This window comes from Gallinula chloropus, assembly GCF_964237585.1.
Source record: "Gallinula chloropus genome assembly, chromosome: 2".
Lineage (NCBI taxonomy): Eukaryota > Metazoa > Chordata > Aves > Gruiformes > Rallidae > Gallinula > Gallinula chloropus.
The window spans coordinates 58,930,905-58,949,969 of NC_140086.1; the positions used below are offsets into that span (position 1 = coordinate 58,930,905).

The following is a 19,065-nucleotide window of genomic DNA, read 5'->3' on the forward strand; positions in this document are numbered from 1 at the left end:
GTGTGACCAGGAGGTCAAGTTATCCTCCCTGTCCCTGTTGAGGCCATGCTGGAGGACTGTGTCCAATTCTGGGCTCCTCAGTTTGAGAAATACAGACTGCTGGACAGAGTCCAGTGGAGGGCTAAAAAGATGGTGAGGGGACTGGAGCATCTCTTTTATGAGGAAAGGCTGAGAGAGCTGGAGTTGTTTAGCCTGGAGAAAAGAAAACTGAGAAGGGATCTGATCAATACTTGTCTAAAACTCTGATGCCAATAGGATGGGACCAAACTCTTTTTAGTGGTACCCAGTGACAGGACAAGGGACACCAAGCACAAACTGGAATATAGGAAGTTCCATCTGAATATAAGGAAAAAAATGGTACTCTGAAAGTTGCAGACCACTGGAACAGGCTGTCCAGATATGTTGTGGAGTCTCTATCTCTGGAGAAATTGAAAACCTGCCTGTATGTGATCCTGTGCAACCTGATTTAGGTTAGGTTAGGTTAGGTTAGGTTAGGTTAGGTTAGGTTAGGTTAGGTTAGGTTAGGTTAGGTTAGCAGGGGGTTGGACTAGATAGTCTCCAGGGTTCCTTCCAACCCCTACCATTCTGTGATTCTGTGGTATTAAAGGAAATAGCAACACTGAGACCAAATCTTCATTGAAATGAGAAAACTGATGGCTAACTCCTTCACACTTACCTGGCCAGAAACTGCATTTTCACAAACAAATGTTTCATAGGATTTAGGAAATTCTGGTGCATGATCATTAACATCAAGAACCTGGATAAACACATTTGCTTCAGAAATTTTTTCAGGATTTCCTAATGGTTAAAAAAGATAGAAATCAAATGTTATAAATAATATACTACATATTTTAAAGTAACGTAGACATTACAAAATTTTATGTATATTCTGCAGACAAAAAAGTCACTGAGACTGACAGACATATTTTAAACTTATGCTTTTTAATGAGTTCAAATATAACCTATACATATAAAAAAGGCTGTTATTTTTTTTTGCTTGGTTTCTGTTTATAAAAGGTGATGGGGTTTGTTTTTTCACCAATCACATTAAATTATAATGGAATATCTTGAAATAAATAAAAATGCTTCGTGTAAAATTTTCAATTTGTTTGCTTACCAAGTCAGAAATGGATTTAAATGTAAAAAAATAAAATCTAATTTGGTGAAATTAAATGAGGTTATGTTCATGTAGAAGAATTTACTATATTAGTCATGTGTAAAGGTGTATGAAAAGACAGTGTCTGTTCCACTAAATGTATCTGATCAACGACTTTATTCAACAAGAGTTAGTAAGAAAGGAGGAAGCCATAAACAAGAACACAGAGGACACAAAACCGAGGGATTATTGATAAGGGAAGGGTGATGGGAAGCCAACCTGGTGAGACACTTTAACTGAGAATGTTTATTCCTTTAAGGTCAGGTGGTGGACCTTGTAAATTAGGAAACCAAGGGAGGAAAAGGGGAAAAACAGAAACAGTACATTAAAGCATGGACCTGACAAAGCAAACATGGAGATAACGACACGAAACAAACTTCATGATAATTGATGGGCTATCCAGAAACCACAGAGCAGCAAATTCAAATAGATCAATCTGGACTTTGCAAGTAATAACATAAAACAGAAGGACCCCAGACCCAGAGGGCTGCAGGAATCAGTGGAGCTGTACAGACCCGTGGTGGAGGTGCAGGCAGGAAGCAATGAGGGGGCAGGCAGATAGGGGTAGAAAAAGGTCTGATCATGTGTAAAATGGGACTGGTCAGTATGCTTGTCTGGATGAGACCTGTGCCTTATCACCAGTCAGTCGTATCCTATGGTGAAGTGGGATCCAGGCAGGGGTGCTGGGTGGACAGAGGGTCTGTGCAGGTACTGAAGGGATTTGTGACTGTGTGTGTTCCTGTGAACCTGGAGGGGTGTGCATGTATGTATATGCGTGTGTCCAGTCTTCGTGTCTCCATGTCTCTCTGTGTGTGTGTGTGTGTGTGTTGTGTCCCTGAGCAAAGCTCAGCTTTGCTACTGGTTGAGCCTGCAAACAGGAAAATACCAGCCCCAACCCTGAGCCTGTGCAGTGGCCTCAGCTTCCAACAACACAGGAGTGTCCTGGTCTGGAGTGGCTGGAGGATGCAACTGCACTTTCTTACGTCACTTAACATCATGTGTACCACAACAATCCATCACGATCTCTTAAGAAATTCTGTTACTCTTCTTCTTTAGCATTTTGAAATTCAAATTTTGGAAGAATATTTCACCAAAATTCATGTGCTTTAAAGAATATTTCTGTCAATGCTAAACATGGGCCTGTTGTGGCTCTTAAGTGGCAGGGTTCTGGTGGAGGAGGTGGGGGCTGCCAGGGTGGCTTCTGCAAGAAGCAGCCACAAGCTTTCCTAGCCTTGACAGAGCAAATACCAGCTGGGCTCAAGGCCAGACTTTCTCCTGACCAAGGCTGAGCTCATCAGCGACAGTCACAATGCCTCTGGGAATCACACTTGAGAGAAAAAAAACCTGCAAGTGGACACTTTTTGCCACCAGAGAAGGGAGTGAGAAGATGTAAGAAACTGTGCAGACACCAAGGTCAGTGCAGAAGCGGGGGAATGAGGTGCTCCAGGTGCTAGAGAGATAGATGCCCCTGCAGCCCATGGAGAAGACCATGGTGGACCAGGCTGTCCTCCTGCAGCCCATGGAAGAGGACAGGGAGCAGAGATCCCATCTACAGCCTGTGGAGAGACCCCACACTGTAGAGGGTAGAGACATATGGAAGACACTGTGGCCTGCATTGGAGCAAGCCCCTGGCAACAGTTTTGCATCTCTTGGAGAGAGACAGAGAGGCAGAGACACCCACACTGGAGCAGGTTTGCTGAGGCAGAGGCTTGTGACTCCATGGGACCAGTCTGTGGAGCAGTCTGGGCCTGAGAGACGGTGAGACTGCACCCCATAGAAGTGACCCACATTGGGGCAGCTGGTGAAGAGCTGAAGTCCCATGGGACTGAGCTTATGGTTTTGTTACAAATATCATTTCCATGACAGGTTTAATTCTTTGGCATTTTATACTCAGAAGCTGTATTGTTTCTGTTTACAAGTATACTGCATTACTGTAGCATTAGATATAAACCTACATCAGTGTAAAAAGGAAAATAAGCTCTGCTAATATAAGGCCGCTTTTACGTATTTATGGCACTTACACAAGGTTATGTTGTTTAAACTATCTCAGACAAGGAAAAGCCTGACCTAACTGTCTAGTTTGACAGCACAAAAGTTTTGTGTAGAATAGACTAGAAAAAGCTGTTTACGTAATAAAATGTTTATAAATATGCCACATACAAGCAGGGGAAGGAAGATTTGCAGGTACAATTTTTCTGGAGAAACTGGCTGGGCATAGGTCAGATGGGCAAACTCTTCACTGAGTAGAAAAATGGATGGATGGTCAAGTCCAGAAAGTTGTGGTGCTTAAGGACTCAAATTAATGGTTGGATTCAATAACCTTAAAGGTCTTTTCCAACCAAAACAATTCCAGGAATACCTCCTGGAAATCATTCGCCTATCAGAACACTGAATGCTCAATTACATGACATAGCACTGCCTTCCCACAGTTTAATTTATTATTCTCATAGCCAAGATGTTTCACTGCAGCAGTAACATTCATATTAACTTGGACATATTTTTGGGTAAGGACCATAATGACATTTTCCCAGTGAATAAAATAGTCTAAGACATTCCAGGAATACTGAATATCTATCAACGTAAATATCAATATCTCAATCTGATCTGTCTAAATTTTGAAGTATGTCACTCACAAGAATATTCATTATAGTTAAAATATGCCTCTTGATCCATGCCAGTGTCATTGCTTCAGACCTGTTCAGAAGTCCTTGAGCCAATTTTAAAAATAAGTCAAATGGACCTTTAAGAGGAAAACAAAATATGTTCCTTTCTGCCTTACTTCAAATTGTACAGGTTTGGGATTTTAATGCATAATTCACTAGTTGCTTGAAGCAAACATTAGTTTTCTTGGTTCTTATGGTATCTGTGCTGATAGCTTTGAGTCCTTTGCCAAAGGAAATGGCAGCAAAAGCAACTGCCGCAGAGATAAAGGGTTAGATACTCAGCAGTTTTGCATTGCTATTCCTCCTGTGAAATCATTAGAGCTGTGCTAATTTACCAAAGCTTATGATCTGTCAGAGTAATCTCAAAAATACTTTGTGGGATGACATTTGTTGAATTCCAACATCCATAATAATACAACAGGCAATGAAACAGTGCTTAACCTTTTTTTTTTTCTTTAATAAGCATAAAAAGTAGCCCACGTCCCTCTCCGAAATAATACTGAGAATGTAGGACTTAGTTAACCTCCTTGACTTAAGTCGGAATTGGATGTACGGGGCAGAAATTTAGCTGAATCAGCATTGAAAGGAAAGCTTTGTAATACTTTTTAGGAGGAATACCTGTGGTGGCCTCAGTCACACAAAAAGTGTCTTGGGATACCAGATACCTTGGCCTATTCTTCACTTGCTTGTTGGTAAGATTCATGGATCCTATATTAATTTTACAGCCTACTCTTTGCTTCCACAAACACTTAGATAGAACCTCCCAGTCCAGATCTGTCATACACATAACACTTAATTTTTAATTAATTTTTGGTGATAATCTTGTTTCTACTGCCTTACTGTATTTGGCATGTTGTGGTTCTATTATTATTTTTGGGTTTTTTTCCCCTTAGTATGAGGTTAAATGACAAATAAATGACATTGTGTTGGAAGATAACAGTATGGAAGTTTTTAATTTTTCTGAATTCACAGGTTTTGGAAGGCAGAAGTACATTAGAAACCCATTCTGGGGCCTGGTAAATATTTAATGAATATTTTGGGTAAAGCAGAGTGACAGGTGGCCAGGAAGGCCAATGGCATCCTGGCTTATAACAAAACCAGTGTGGCCAGTAGGTCTAGGGAGGTGATTGTGCCCCTGTACTCGGCATTGGTGAGGCCACACCTCAAGTACTGTGTCCAGTTCTAGGCTCCTCACCATAAGAAGGACATTGAGGTCCTTGAGTGAGTGCAGAGAAGGGCAACCAGGCTGGTGAAGGGTCTGGAGGGCACATCCTATGAGGAGCAGGTGAGGGAGCTGCAGATGTTTAGCTTGGAGAAGAGGAGGCTGAGGGGAGACCTTATCATCACATACAGCTACCTGAAGGGAGGTTGTAGAGAGGTGGGCAATGATCTCTTCAGCCAGGTGACAGGAGATAGAACAAGGGGAAATGGCACAAAGCTGCACCAGGGCAGGTTCAGATTAGATGTTAGGAAAAAATTTTTTACTGAAAGAGTTGTCGGGGTCTGGAACAGGCTGCCCAGGGAGGAGGTTGAGTCACCTTCCCTGGATGTGTTTAAAAAAAGGGTAGATGAGGTACTTAGGGATATGGTTTAGCATAGGATGGGAATGGTTGGACTTGATCTTAATGGTCTTTTCCAACCTTGTGATTCTGTGATTCTCATGAGTCCTTTGACTTCAACTGGAGAAGATGGTCAGCAAAACTTTGTCTTATTATCTCTTATGCAGGAAAATAGTCAGAATTTGAACACAGCTGTTTTACTCATACCCTACATTAGGCTAAAGACCTTTCAATGAGCAGAAAATTTATTTCCCATCATTTCCATGAGAGAGTTTAGAACTTAAAAAGCAAGGTCTGGGCGAATGGGATATCAAGTGCAATATGCTGGATCAGGGTGAACCATGTACTTGATGCTTTAATTACTAGGCAAAATTAGTAGCTTGCTTTTTTTCAAGCTGTGTGAAAAGAAATGCAGTAACCATCTCTGGAGACAAAGTAAAATTCAGTACTTGCGGGGGATTAATGAAAGCTTGGCATTGTCATCAGCAAGTAACAAGAAACTTCTAGTAATAATAGTAGTAATAATAATAGTTGTTTTTATAATTTAGGCTAAAACAAATTTTTTCACTTCCTAAAGGAAATTGACTGGATTATTCTTTTTTTTTTTAAAAGGACTAATAGAAAAATTTAGAATTCTGTTAACCAAAAAATTGACCAAAGAGGGGTGACAAATATTGAATTAATTATGAGGCATGACCAAAAATGTCAGAGGTATTCAGGGGTTTTTCCTGTTTTCAGCAAGGATAGAGTTGATTTTCACAAGGAGCCAGGATAGGTGGCCCAAATTATCCAAGGGGGTATTCCATGACATAGGATGTCATGCTCATCACAAAGGGGTCTAGCCAGTGATCGCCAGGATCATCTGAATGTGGGTTGAGCACCTGAGCGTTAAATTGCCTTGTGTTATCACCCATTCTGTATATTCTAAATACTGTTGTTATGTCCCTCTCCTTGTGCTATCCTAGTAAACTGCCCTTATCCCAGCCCCACAGTTTGCCTGTGTCTTCCCATTCTCCTCCCAGTTCCACTGGGGGAGGAGTGAGCAAGTGGCTGCTGGTGCTTAACTGCCAGCTGGGCCTGAACCACAGCAGCCCTGTAGATCATGTAGCATGTCAGAAACCCACTATGAGAGGACATATGCAAGACCCAGTGGAAAAATGACTGCTGTCCATTGTGGGTAAATTCATTTATGACTGGTTGCACACTCTTTCAATGAGTGTATAGTGAAATAAGGATCAAAGTAAACTCAAGCCAATTGCTGTCACTGAGGTTTTTTTCTGACATCTATAGTTCAGTAGAGAGAAAGCTGGAGCAGATATTACTTTTCTAAATTAATTAATTGTCAGTCAATCATAATCTGACAGTAAATCGGTGTTAAGTAAAGCTAATGATTTATGTATTTCTTACTTTCATGCATGGTTAGAATGCTGCTGCTTATGCTCCAACCTTGTACTTGGTGAAAGCTGATTACAGCCAAGTGAAAATTGATCATAGGAACCTCATTTCTCTTGAGCTAGAACCATCTTGAGTGTAAAGTGGAATAAGACTCCAGACATTGGAAGTTCTGACTGTTTGTGTTTAAGGTCCAATGAATTATATTTACTTCTGGTGACCTTTAGAGGATAGGATGATCCACACCAGTCGTCTTCAATAACAGATGCAAAGTCCTCTTACTAATATCTGCTCCCTGTCATTGCAATGGAGGCAAAAGACTTGTGTCCCATATGAACACTAGGACATCCATAGGACTCTAGGGAGGTTGCTGCTGTAATACAGTCTCGATATATGTCTCAGCTGCCATGAATATCTTGTCTGGATGAACTTTAATGGCATTTTGATTTAGCTTCAGTGGAGCCACAATGTCATCCACCAAATGTCTCATACACAAAGTGTATGTTATGACTATATTTCAGGGAATAAAACGCTACTAGTTCATAATATAAATCATTTCAGGTATGCCCAGACCAAGGTGACCTAACTTCAGTGCTTTTGAATATAGTGTTATAGACAGTGACCTTATCATTATTAAAGAAATAAAGAATAAGAATATGAAGATAATGAGGGCTCGGTTTCTCTACAATAACTTTCATTGCTGTGAAAGACTCCCTTTCTTTTGCTGCAGGACACACATATTCGTTTGTAACATTTGGTTCGTTCCTATTTTATTGTTTAACTAAACAGAAAAGTCCAGACCAAAGTCATCCTGCTGTGTTTCCATAGTGCTATTCAAGACATGACAAAAATATGCCAGAGATCAATTTTACCAACACCTGCCGGTTGCCCAACAACATGAGAAATGAAATACATTCATGCTTTAAAACTCACAGAGAAGCTGAAAAGGAAGATAATACCATCAATTCCCAAACACAAAATAAAGACTTCAATGAAAACAGCTACTGAGTATCCTATATTAAGCTTCTAGCAGTAATATTCTACATATATACAGGAAATGCTCCCTTTTGGGAACAGTGCACTTTATGAATATGTGTTTAAAGTAGTATTAGCAATAAATAGCATTTAACTGAGACTCAGGATTGAAAAATCATTTTAAATGTACTTGGCAAAACCTGTCTGATTTATTGATTTTAGTCTAATTTCATATGTTTGTTTTTTTTTTCTCCTTCCTGAGGATGGATGCGATCATTTTGAAAACAATATACCAATAATCATTTTAAACTGTCTGATAAATCCGTACCTATTAATTTACTGGAGGGTTGTTCCAGAGTTAAGGCAACCAGATCACCAAAAGTACAAACAGGCAATTTGCATTTGACTTTCAAACAAATCTGACAGTTGAAATCTATATAAAGGTTGCTTCATAGATTTAATTGTCACTGAAGAGAAGTCTAGCTGATTTAGGCCTTACAATCACAATTAATTTGAGCCACAGGTTTCTGACTGGTGTTAAATTAGACCCCGGCTAATTTCACAGTATTCAAAAATCTGGTGTGAAATTAACCAGGGTCTAATTTAACATAAGATCTTGCACTGCAGGAGCAATTCATATGCTTCAGTGTAACTTGAAAGCGTTACAGTCTCGATCCTATTACAATTTCCTTTCTTTTTTTTGTAAGGTCATCTTTTATGAAAAAGCACAGGACCTTGGAGCTCAAATACATTCTGCTTCTATTTAACTAATCATTTTAATAATGCTCCTTAATGTAGCAAGCAATAGTAATATAATGAGAAAGAAGCATGTATTCTCCTCTTAAAAGAAGGCATATTCAGAGGATAATTACAGTTTGCAGTATATAAAACACAGCGTTCCTTAAATTTCTTACTCACTTGTTTCTGTGGCTGTAACAGTTATGTTGTGCCAAGAGGCTATCTCTCGGTCCAGAGGTTCAGTTGTAATGATTGTTCCATTGTGTTCATTGATGCTGAACAATCTCTTTAAATGCATGCCGTGGACAATAGAGTACCTGCACCAAAAAAAAAGTAAAGAGATTCCCTAATACTGAAATGTTCCATCAGAAGCAAGGACTTAGAAAGATGTTGTAAGTTGAGAAAATAGAGCTGTGCATATATACATATAAATGTGTGCTGCAACAACTCAGAAATCATGAAAAATGTACACTTATAAACATTTAAAATTCACTGATGCCAAGATCAAAGCTCTTCTTTTCATAAAACTAAATATGTCTCAGATCTATATTAATGTGAACTGAATCTGAAATGCATTATTCATTCTTACTTCTAAGTCAGGCTCACAGCAGGTGAATGACTTCGTTGAAAAGAAACAGCAAAAGTGCCACTTGTGAAATGAATAACACTAACAGCTAAGTGGAGGTGTATTGGCAAATCTATTTTATCATTGCTGACATGCTCTGATGCTAAGGGAACGGACATTATAAAGACAGGCAGGCAACTATCTGTAATGAGGTGACACCTAGGCAGCGTTCAAAATCCTAATGCAGGAGATGATTGCAAATGAATCTAGTGTTCTTGCATCTTCACTGAAAAGGCTCTGGATGCTATGTCCATATGTGGACATGCACATGCACACGTACATACATACCATTCAAATTCTTAGTCTAACCACTGGTCACAGGCCAGAGATGGACTGAAAAAGACACCAAAGATATTGGTTCAAATGGAAAGGATATTGACTAATATTTTTCATGACACGTTTTTAAAAAGAAAAAAGAAAAAAAAAAACCCCAAAAACTAGTAAGAGTCTATTTCATGGAAATAAAACCTGTTTGAAGAGTTGAAAGGTTCTCACCACTCTATTTTGGAATTCCCACATGCAACCATTCCTTCTTTTATTGTACCTTTAACTGTGCTTGACAAAGCCTTTCTATCTCCTGTTGGTACTTAGGACTCCAGCTCAGCTTATGTGCCAGCAGTTGGATGACTCTCTAACTTGTTATTTATAGTTACATTTTGTCTGTTTCAAAAATCAGTAAGAGGATAAATCAAGGAACCAGCACAACACAGTCACTGAAAGTTCTTATCATTCGAGCCAAAGATTTGACATTTATAACCCCCCATTTTAGGGATTTGCAATTCAATTTCTTTTTTTTTTTTCCCTTAATGTCAGTATTCCTTATCCTCTGTATCCAAAGCTTGTTTAGGGTTTTCTGACATTGGTGTTTTGTTTAGTTTGGGTTGGTTTGGAGTTATTTTGTAATCATAGAATATATGTTGGATATTTTAAAGTATTTTTTATTATTAATATAGGGAGGTTTTGAGATGTGTCTTTTTTTACTTTGTTTGGAAACTGGGCTCCCCAAGGCAACACAGTTGGTTTTCTATATTATAAGCAACTGCTGTCATTTATGATAGCAATGGTTTCAAAATTAGATTCATATGCATGACACTTAGTCCAATAAACATATCTTTACATTAAAAGCAACATATCCTATTTTAAAGAAACTCAGTGATGCATCACTGTTTTGGGACCATTCAGACATAATCACATAGTAGCAAGTTCTATCAAAATATTTCAAACTAAGAAGTCATAGATGTGCCCTATGTTTAAGCACTTAGCAGGATATGCTATATTCATAATTAATAAACCACCAAAACCTCCCCTTTTTGGGCCAAAAAAAGTACATGCATATTTTTGTTTATTCTTATTTATTTGAAGGCATAACTATAGACAGCAATATATGTACATATAAGGAATCCACACACCACAAAATATTTTGTTTCTCATCTATTTGTCCCTGTATCTTAGCTAGTTTAAGCTGCACAGTGTGTAGTTATGTCAAGTAATTCAGAACCTGTCTTTTAACATAAGATTTATAATTAAAATTAATTACCTGTTTTCTCCCTTAAGAGACAGCAAAATTATTGTGCAGCATTAAAAGCCTTGGGGGACTATTTTTTATGTAATATATCTGTAGGGCATTTGGGTTTGATGTAGGGAATTGGTAAATTTTTGGTCATACTGAGCTAAGCAGATGCTAGTGGAACTGTTCTGTGTCTTCCTCTCAGCAATGAGTCTGTCTCTCCATATCTCCAGAAGTTATTTGGAACAGATTGAAACACCTCTAGGCACTTACAGGTTTGGCTGTGGTACACTAGCTCTGTTGTTATGCAGAGTCTTTTCCAGGCCACTATTTAAAATATTACCCCATCTTAAAATGATTGCAAGATGCATAAACAAAGCTCATTTGTTTAGATTTTGGACTAGGGGTTAGGACTTAATCTACTGTACTAGTTTTGGCTGGGAGAGAAATAAATTTCTTCTTGGATAAGGCTATGCTTTGGATTTGTGCTGGGAATGGTTTTGATAAAACTGGGATGTTCTTGTTACTGCTGAGCAGCACTTAAACAGAGCCAAGGGCTCTGGTACTTCTCACCCCACCCCACCAGCGAGTAGGATGGGTGTGCACAAGGAGTTGGGAGGGGACACAGCTGGGACAGCCAACTCAGGCTGAGCAAAGAGATATCCCACAACATATAATGCCATGCTCAGCAATAAAACTTAAGAGGGGTGCTGTTGCTCTAGGATTGGCTGCATATCAATTAGCTGGTAGTGAGCAATTGTTTGGAGATTTATTCATCACTTGTTTTTCTTGTGGTTTTGTTGTGTTGTTTTTTTCTTTGTTATTTTCTTTGTTTTTTGGTTTTTTTGGTATTTTTTAAATTATTATTCAACTGTCTTTATCACAACCCATAAGTTTTCATACATTTACCCTTTTGGTTCTCTCTCACATCCCAGTGGGTGGAGGAGTGAGTGGCTAATCATGATTCTATGGATAAGTAGCTAAGGACCATAGAATCATAGAATCATAGATTCTATGGTCCTTAGCTACTTATCCGCATTAAACCACAACACCTAGAATAACCTAGGCAATCACAATGAAACCATGATTAACTGTAATTATGAGCCAAGGTAAGGAACAGAAATAGCCTTTGGAAATCCCATCTACAATTATATTTGAGGCCTGTTCACATTTTAAGTTAGGTACCTGACTGGACAGTCATCATCGTCTGGATCTCTAGCAGTTACAATGCCCACCAGTGAGCCACTCACAGCCCCTTCGGGAATCTCCATCACATATTCCTCCAAGCTAAAAACTGGAGGTTCATCAGCATCTTCCACATTGATTTTTATAATGGTGGTGTCTTCAAATGGTCCTTCTTTCAGAAAACGGTCATCAATGTACCTATTTACAACTTTTGCTCGAATACCATATCTCCTCTTTTTCTCATAATCCACTCTCTGTTTAAAAAAAAAAAAGAGAGATATGAAAAACTTCTTTCTTCATATGTGAATTAAATACAGTTCAATAGATGGTGTGAAACTAAAGACAAAATAGTGCTACCCTTCTTTTGGGAATGTTTCAAAAGTAGTTACTTCTAAGAGTCCTTTTTTATGTTAAAAACACTTTAAATTTAAATTGTGCTATGCCACTGTTCACTTTCTCATGCAGGCTGGCTTCAATGTTACAGCTAAACAGCATTGTGAAAGAAATCTTCCTGTTAATTTTGAGCACTAAGAAAAACAACAACTTCTATTAGTACTTGCATGCCCAACATGGGTATACCTTTAGGGAACACTAAGGTGTTACATTTACATAAACAATGAGAATCAAATAACCTGTAGGGATTAAGCTGAGTATGTTAAAATTTAGGCCTTAAAGTCAATACATTCTAGAACGCATCAATGATTTTAATAAACACATATTTACATTACTATTTCAAATAGTCATTATATTCTTAATTAAAAAAAAACCCAAACAAATGAAATTAATACCTCCATGAATGACAATAAATCAGAAAAATAAAGTAAAATTTAAAAAGCGCGTTCAGTTGTTCAGGCTCCTGGGTTTCCCTAGACTATAAAACTGTCATCATTTTGGATGATGACCCAGATGGCCCAGAAATCTTCCTATGATTCAAAAATAAATCACACAGTATCAAAACCTCTTAAATATCTTAATTCATAAACTAGTATCTTTTTGAGTGTATATAGTGTCTTTTAAAAGCTATGTCATAACAACAACTCCACTCTAATTCTGTAATACATTCTGGCTTCAGTTAAGTTTAACAGGAGTTATTGTAAGTGAGGAAATATTGTGTACAATTTATTGATAAAGATTTTACAGATGATGCACAGGAGAGAGAGAACATTTTCTCACAATGGGATTCACTCTGTTGCACAGCTAGGAATAGCATTAAGATGCGTTGACAGCCACTACTGTATTCAGCCATAATGTGAATAAGTCAAAAAAAGTAACAGAGAGAAAGACACATTTCTTTTTATCCCCCTAATATCCCAATCAAATCACAAAGGCTGAAGAATGAAAAAAATAGTAAAAAGCAAAGCAATAGGTCTTTTTTTAGACATCCAGGGGTTTTTTTAGGAGGTTCTTGCCAGTATTTAGACATCTTTTAGAGGGTTTCAGAGATCTCACCTTTTTTAATATGATAATTCCTTCCTGAGTCTCGTTGTTAGTAATGATGTCAAACACATCTGAGTTATCTCCCTCAATGGAATAGTTCATAGCTGCATTCTCCCCTATGTCGCTGTCTTCCGCGAAGACTTTGCCTACAGTAGCACCCACAGGAGACTCTTCAGACACACTCATATAGTAGAGTCCTAAAGCAAGAAATATTGGTGTAGTTCAGTGATCTGCCATGGTTAACAGCTGCTGTAGCTATGATGGCCCGAGGCTCTCAGAAAGTTGGGAAAAGCTCCCAGATTGTATTACAGCAATCGATCTAGCCCCGTAATGGATAGATTTTGGGGGCAAGGGGATAACAACCTTTCCATTTACAAATCCTCCCTTCACAGCCCCACTTTAGCAGTAAGCAAAGGAGGACCCAGAGAGTGAAAAAAAACCCCAGTGGAGGGCAGTACATCCCAACTGCATTTCGCTAGTTCTTCCTGACAGCCCAGCTAGCAGCTCCCATGTCTGCTAGAAACTCCCTGGACAATGCCACATCATTGGCCAAGAAGTTTACAGTATCTGTCAGGAAAGAATAAAAAAACGGAGAAAAAAGAAAAAAAAGTAAGTGAAACTATCCCGTTGCCCAGATTTTAGACTTAGGAGGAACAAGCTACATGGACAGCGGTTTAATAAGCCGTTTGTCTCCAAAACCTAGCAATAAAAACAGCAGGCCTGAGGTATTTTGTGGTGATGGGTTTTCTTTTCCTCTTTGCTTTTTAGTTTTGTATGGGATACTTTTTATTTTATTTTAATTTCAATCTGTAAGCTGAAGTCAAAGCACAGACCTATTCTGAAAAGACCTACCAGTGAACTTAGAGCTACAGTAGATCTAAGTTTCCTCAAGACTTCAACACCAGTTAAGTAGCCTATACTCACGCTGTGGAAATTTAGGTGGATTATCATTGATGTCGGAGAGGTTGATGGTAACAGTAGCTGTTGCTGAAAATGCTCCTGGTTGCCCAACCATATCTTTGGCTTGGATGATGACCAAATACTGATCTTTTGTTTCTCTGTCCATTTGGGAAGCCATTCTGATGACTCCTAAAAATGATAAGTAGAGAATAGTAACATACAGTAGTCCCATTTTTTCCCAACATCTGACCATACAATATGGGTACAAAATGTAACATGGGACACAGTTATGAATTTATGTTCTAGATAGTGCACAGTACAGTTTTTCTAATACTGGGAATTAGTACTTATGGCAACATCTACACTGTTTGACAAGTCCATTCTGCATACTACTGGGGAGCAGAACACCATATATCTCCTTAATCATATATAAACTTCTGTCTTCCCCAGCAATCAGGTTTTTGGAGGGTTTTCACATATTTGTGGTTTTTCCAGTGTCACATAGTAAGTCATAGAGTTGTTAACCTAGAAGTTTGTAGATCCATTTGTTGGATAGTATACTCGGAATCTAACTCTTTCCTTTAAGCAAGGTAATTTGCTACATAAATTGTTGATTGTCTAGAGAGAAAGAATTTCAGCCTTTTATGGGAAAGAAAGAATTGGGGTTCTTTTTTAAGTACAAGTGTAAGGTGGTATCAGTTAACCTTTATGTTGAAATGAAGACAGACATTTTTGCTTGCATCCATTTTATGTTAGGTTACAAATGTTTTTGTGTGACAAGATCATCTGTAGTACCTGTTGTTGGCTCCACAGAGAAATAAGGCTGTCCCTGAATGAGACTGTAAAGCAGACGGGCATTATTCCCATAAGAAGGATCGTCACCATCTGTAGCTGTTACCCGTGTAACAGAAGTACCTCAAGGAAAAGATAAAATAGAATATGTTTATTTTCTTCTTCTCTAAATTATCTCATAATTACAAAACATAAAGTATTTTAAAAACCTTTTAACATACCAGTTATATTAGCAAACAGCCCTGGAAATTTACAGGAGCAAAGGAACCTTCTAATATTCGTAATTAAAAAGTGAAAATATATTCTCAGTAACTATTCTTGTTGCATTCAAATTTTCAATTAAAATAAAAATAGTGTATGCTTTCTCAGCACTATATTTATGTTGCTTAAAACACTACATATCTTATGCCTTTTCACTTAATTTCTGGTACGTGAATGGAGTGCAGTAATTTTTTTTCTTTTCTTGAATGTTCTTCAAAATGTTTTATGAAAGTTTCCCATGGGAATAAGAAAACACAGCCACTTTATCACCAGTGGGCCCACTGGTGATAAAGAAATTAATTGTTCACAAGCAAAGCAGCCAAGAGGCTTAAAAAGGCTCCAATAACATTTTTTTATCCTTGAGCCTATAATGAGCCTGTCCCAGTGCAAGAGTGACAGCAGAATCCCCAGTGCAAAACCACAGCAGAATCAATCTGCAGAGCTTGATTTCATCTCTGTCTGGAAACTGGTTATATCCTAGATACAAGATTGACAGCGATCTCATGGCACCATCAGTGATGACTGTCCTTTAAGAGAGAATATTCACAGTAGCATCATTTTGTAAAGTAATCATTATTTTTGTCTTTTTTTCTTTTCCCCCTTACCTAGTTTCTGCATATGAATAAATATATCACTTCTCATGAGGAACAGCAGGAAATCAAGCTACTATCTAAAAGTCTGGCATGCATTCACATGGTTGCACTTGCTTACCAATATAGCTGTATAGTTATGCTGGAGGAGAAAAGAAGAAAAAACTAAGGAGTGCAAGAATTTAGACCAGAAACACTTTTTTTTTTTTTTTTTTAATGACAAACTCAAAGTTTATACTTATCTCCAATAAAACTAGTACATAGCTTTCTCAGTTTTTTAGCAATTCAATAGTAGATTTCTTAAATAGAAATGAAGGAGGCTTTCTCACATAAGGAACTTCTTACATTTAGGTGTGCATTAAGTATAGGTATATATGTATGCATAAATATATACTGCTCTTTATCACTCTGGTGAAATGTTAAAAGAAAATAACAGATGAATCAGGACAGATAAATGCTTCAGAAAGAAAAGTATTCAAGGCTGAAGGCTAAAGGAAATCTTCAGCTACGTAACTGTTATCTTCATATGAACCATCGTCTATGGAAACTCTTCTAATAGAGGAAATTCATCCTCTAAGACAATTTAGCATGACCACAATGAAGTTGCTCTGCAGGGAATGCTAGTTTGGACAGGATCACAAACTATGAATAATCCCACAGGTAGAGTCTGTAACAAATTTTATTTTTTACTATGTAAACTGAAGTGCCCTCGACTATATTTAGAAATGGACTTGTTTACAGCACTATATTTAGTAAATCAGAAATAAAATCCAAAATATATAGGAATGTATAGTTATCATTACAGCTTTTTTTACATCTCACACATTTAAAGGTAGATTTCTTTTCTGCAGTTTGTAACAACTATAAAAAAATATTGAGTCTAAACAACCATTTGCTGATTTTCTAAGCTCCAGCCTACTTTTCTGCATGCCTTTTGACTCTTCCAGAGTAGAACAGAAGGCAGAAGCGTAGATCTTGCCCAGTTGGGCTCAGTGAAATACAGCTGGTGGATAAAATGGAAAGAGGCAGACAACCTGGAGGGAAGCAATAACAGGTCTCCTGCAGTCTCAGGAGGAAGACTATTTCTAAACTGGGATGGCAGGAGACCTTGTAAAGAGTGAGCTATGGAAGAAAAATGTCATCCAGGGTTTAAAGTACTTTATGAGTTTTTAATTTTTCACAGCCATGAAGCATGCATTTCTTTATAAATTCAACCTGCAGGAAAAAAAAAACAACACAAAAAACCCCAACCAAACAAAAAAAACCCCAACATAGAAATTACCATGAGCTCAAAAACTCCAAGAAGCCACTTTTTTGGTAACTCCATCATTGACAATTGAATTTTGATACAGTTTCATATTTATGTGAAAACAGACATCATGGCAGAAACAAATTAACTGATTATGTGTGTGGTCTTTCAAAGATGTATTTTTCAAGATGGTAGTCCATGTTGTACTGATATAAAATTTAACCCCAAATATATATGGTTTATATACATAGTAATATCTTAGAGTTGGATGGTAAAAATCCTTACTTTATTTTTAATTAGTTGTATGTAAAGCAAACTACATTTTTGTTGCTTGCTATATACATTTTTTTCTCTGAATTTCTGCAGCCTTGGTTTTACCCTTCTTGGGCAAAACGTACTAGTGCCATTTACACATCACAGCCCATTAGATAAACCATAGGGCAAAGAGTTACTCAATTTTACAACTAGAGCTTGAAATCTATAAAAACATTAAGTACTGATATATTATTGCATCTGACTCTTAACCTTTCCATCAGATATACTGCATTTGTACAAGTTTAATGGCTATATGGAAGACACTTAATGTAAAATTGCACCAAATGCCTGAGGGAAAATCACAGTCCTGCGTTCTCAGAAGAGAGTCCATTTGCTGACACACTTTTCATTTACTGCACTTGCATATAAAATCCTAATAAAATTTAGTACTGAAGATAAAAGGGAGCTAAGAAAGAAGTAAAATGTGTTCAAATTTGTTGGTACATTAGGATATACATTAATACTTGTACCTAAATTTAGGCAAAATTACCTGTGCCTATTTTCTGTTTTTTTTTCTGTGGTTCTCTGAGGCGAGTGGCCAGCTGTGAATTATTCTTAGTTCTAGACAATGTGTTCACTAACAGTGAACTGCTTTCCCAAGTGCTGACCACACTTCCTGAGAATTTTCTGCGAGGAAATTACTATGAGAACCCAGGTCTAGCTTCAGTGAGCTGAACTGCTGCCAGAGAGCTCTAGAATAGAGCAAAGGCCAAGTCTCTCTATTGTACCATTTAAAGTAATTCTGGTCTACACCCCTTATTGTGCAATAGGATGTTCCATTTTACCAGGAGAAAAGCACTGATATAATGAACCATTACAGTATCAGTGCTGCAAATTTCAGTTCGTTACTGTTTCTATCCACTGGGGTGTTAAAAACTTCCTTGTAAGGATTTATTTTATAGCATGTACATACACTGACATAGGTTTCACCTCAGAAATTGTAGTCCCTACCCCTTGAGGAGCCAGGTAAGTGAGCCCAGAGAAGCCTGCAGATGTGCTGTGTGGCTCAAGTGTTTCCTGTGTTGGATCTGACCACTAATAAGGTGTACCCTATGATACACCATTCCGCTTACTTTATATATACATACACGTTAGTATGCCAGAAGTGTAGTAGTGTCTAGAGTGGAGAAGTAGATGAAAGAATGATCTCTGAAACACCTATGATATTAGTGTTAGAGAGGTGAAACATAGAAGAAGTAGTGTAGAAAGGTTTCAAGATCCATAGGATTGACTTAGATTCATGTCATACACTGGGTGATCAGGAATCTGTGAGTTTACTATTTCAGGCAGTCTGTGTCTAAGAAAGGATGCACACAGGGGTCCTATGCTGTTTTTCACACATTCTGACAAATGGGGATTGTGTTCATCTTAATTATTTTAAAATTATTACTTAATATATTTCTGTATTTTACTGGTATCTTTTATATAATCTTCAAGGAATATAACAATAAATGAAGATTTTTTCCAATTTAATTAATCATATGCTGAAGTGATATGATATTTTAGGAATTTATATATTTCATAGATGACGCAGAAGATTTGAATAAAGAGGTTTACATTGTTAGGATGTCAGTTTATAGCTAACTCAAGTCAATACAGATTGGAACTTCTGTCAACTTCTTGCTGATAGCTTCAGATGAAAAACAGAGGTATATGGGAAAAGATTACTATTGTCGGTTTTAATCATAAATACTGTCCTACCTAACTTCGGTTTTGTTTTT

At 37.6% G+C, this 19,065-nt stretch overlaps 1 protein-coding gene across 1 annotated transcript in view; it reads right to left on the bottom strand.

The window, feature by feature from the left end:
• Positions 1-19,065, bottom strand: part of CDH19 (cadherin 19) — a gene marked incomplete at both ends in the record, with an annotated part of 41,825 nt that overhangs the window by 16,808 nt on the left and 5,952 nt on the right. Inside the window, 6 exons of the mRNA XM_084280078.1 lie at positions 677-798; positions 8,664-8,800; positions 11,801-12,054; positions 13,250-13,434; positions 14,162-14,326; positions 14,933-15,052. Of these exons, the coding sequence (XP_084136204.1) occupies positions 677-798; positions 8,664-8,800; positions 11,801-12,054; positions 13,250-13,434; positions 14,162-14,326; positions 14,933-15,052 (983 nt within the window). The remainder of the gene's footprint in view (positions 1-676; positions 799-8,663; positions 8,801-11,800; positions 12,055-13,249; positions 13,435-14,161; positions 14,327-14,932; positions 15,053-19,065) is intronic.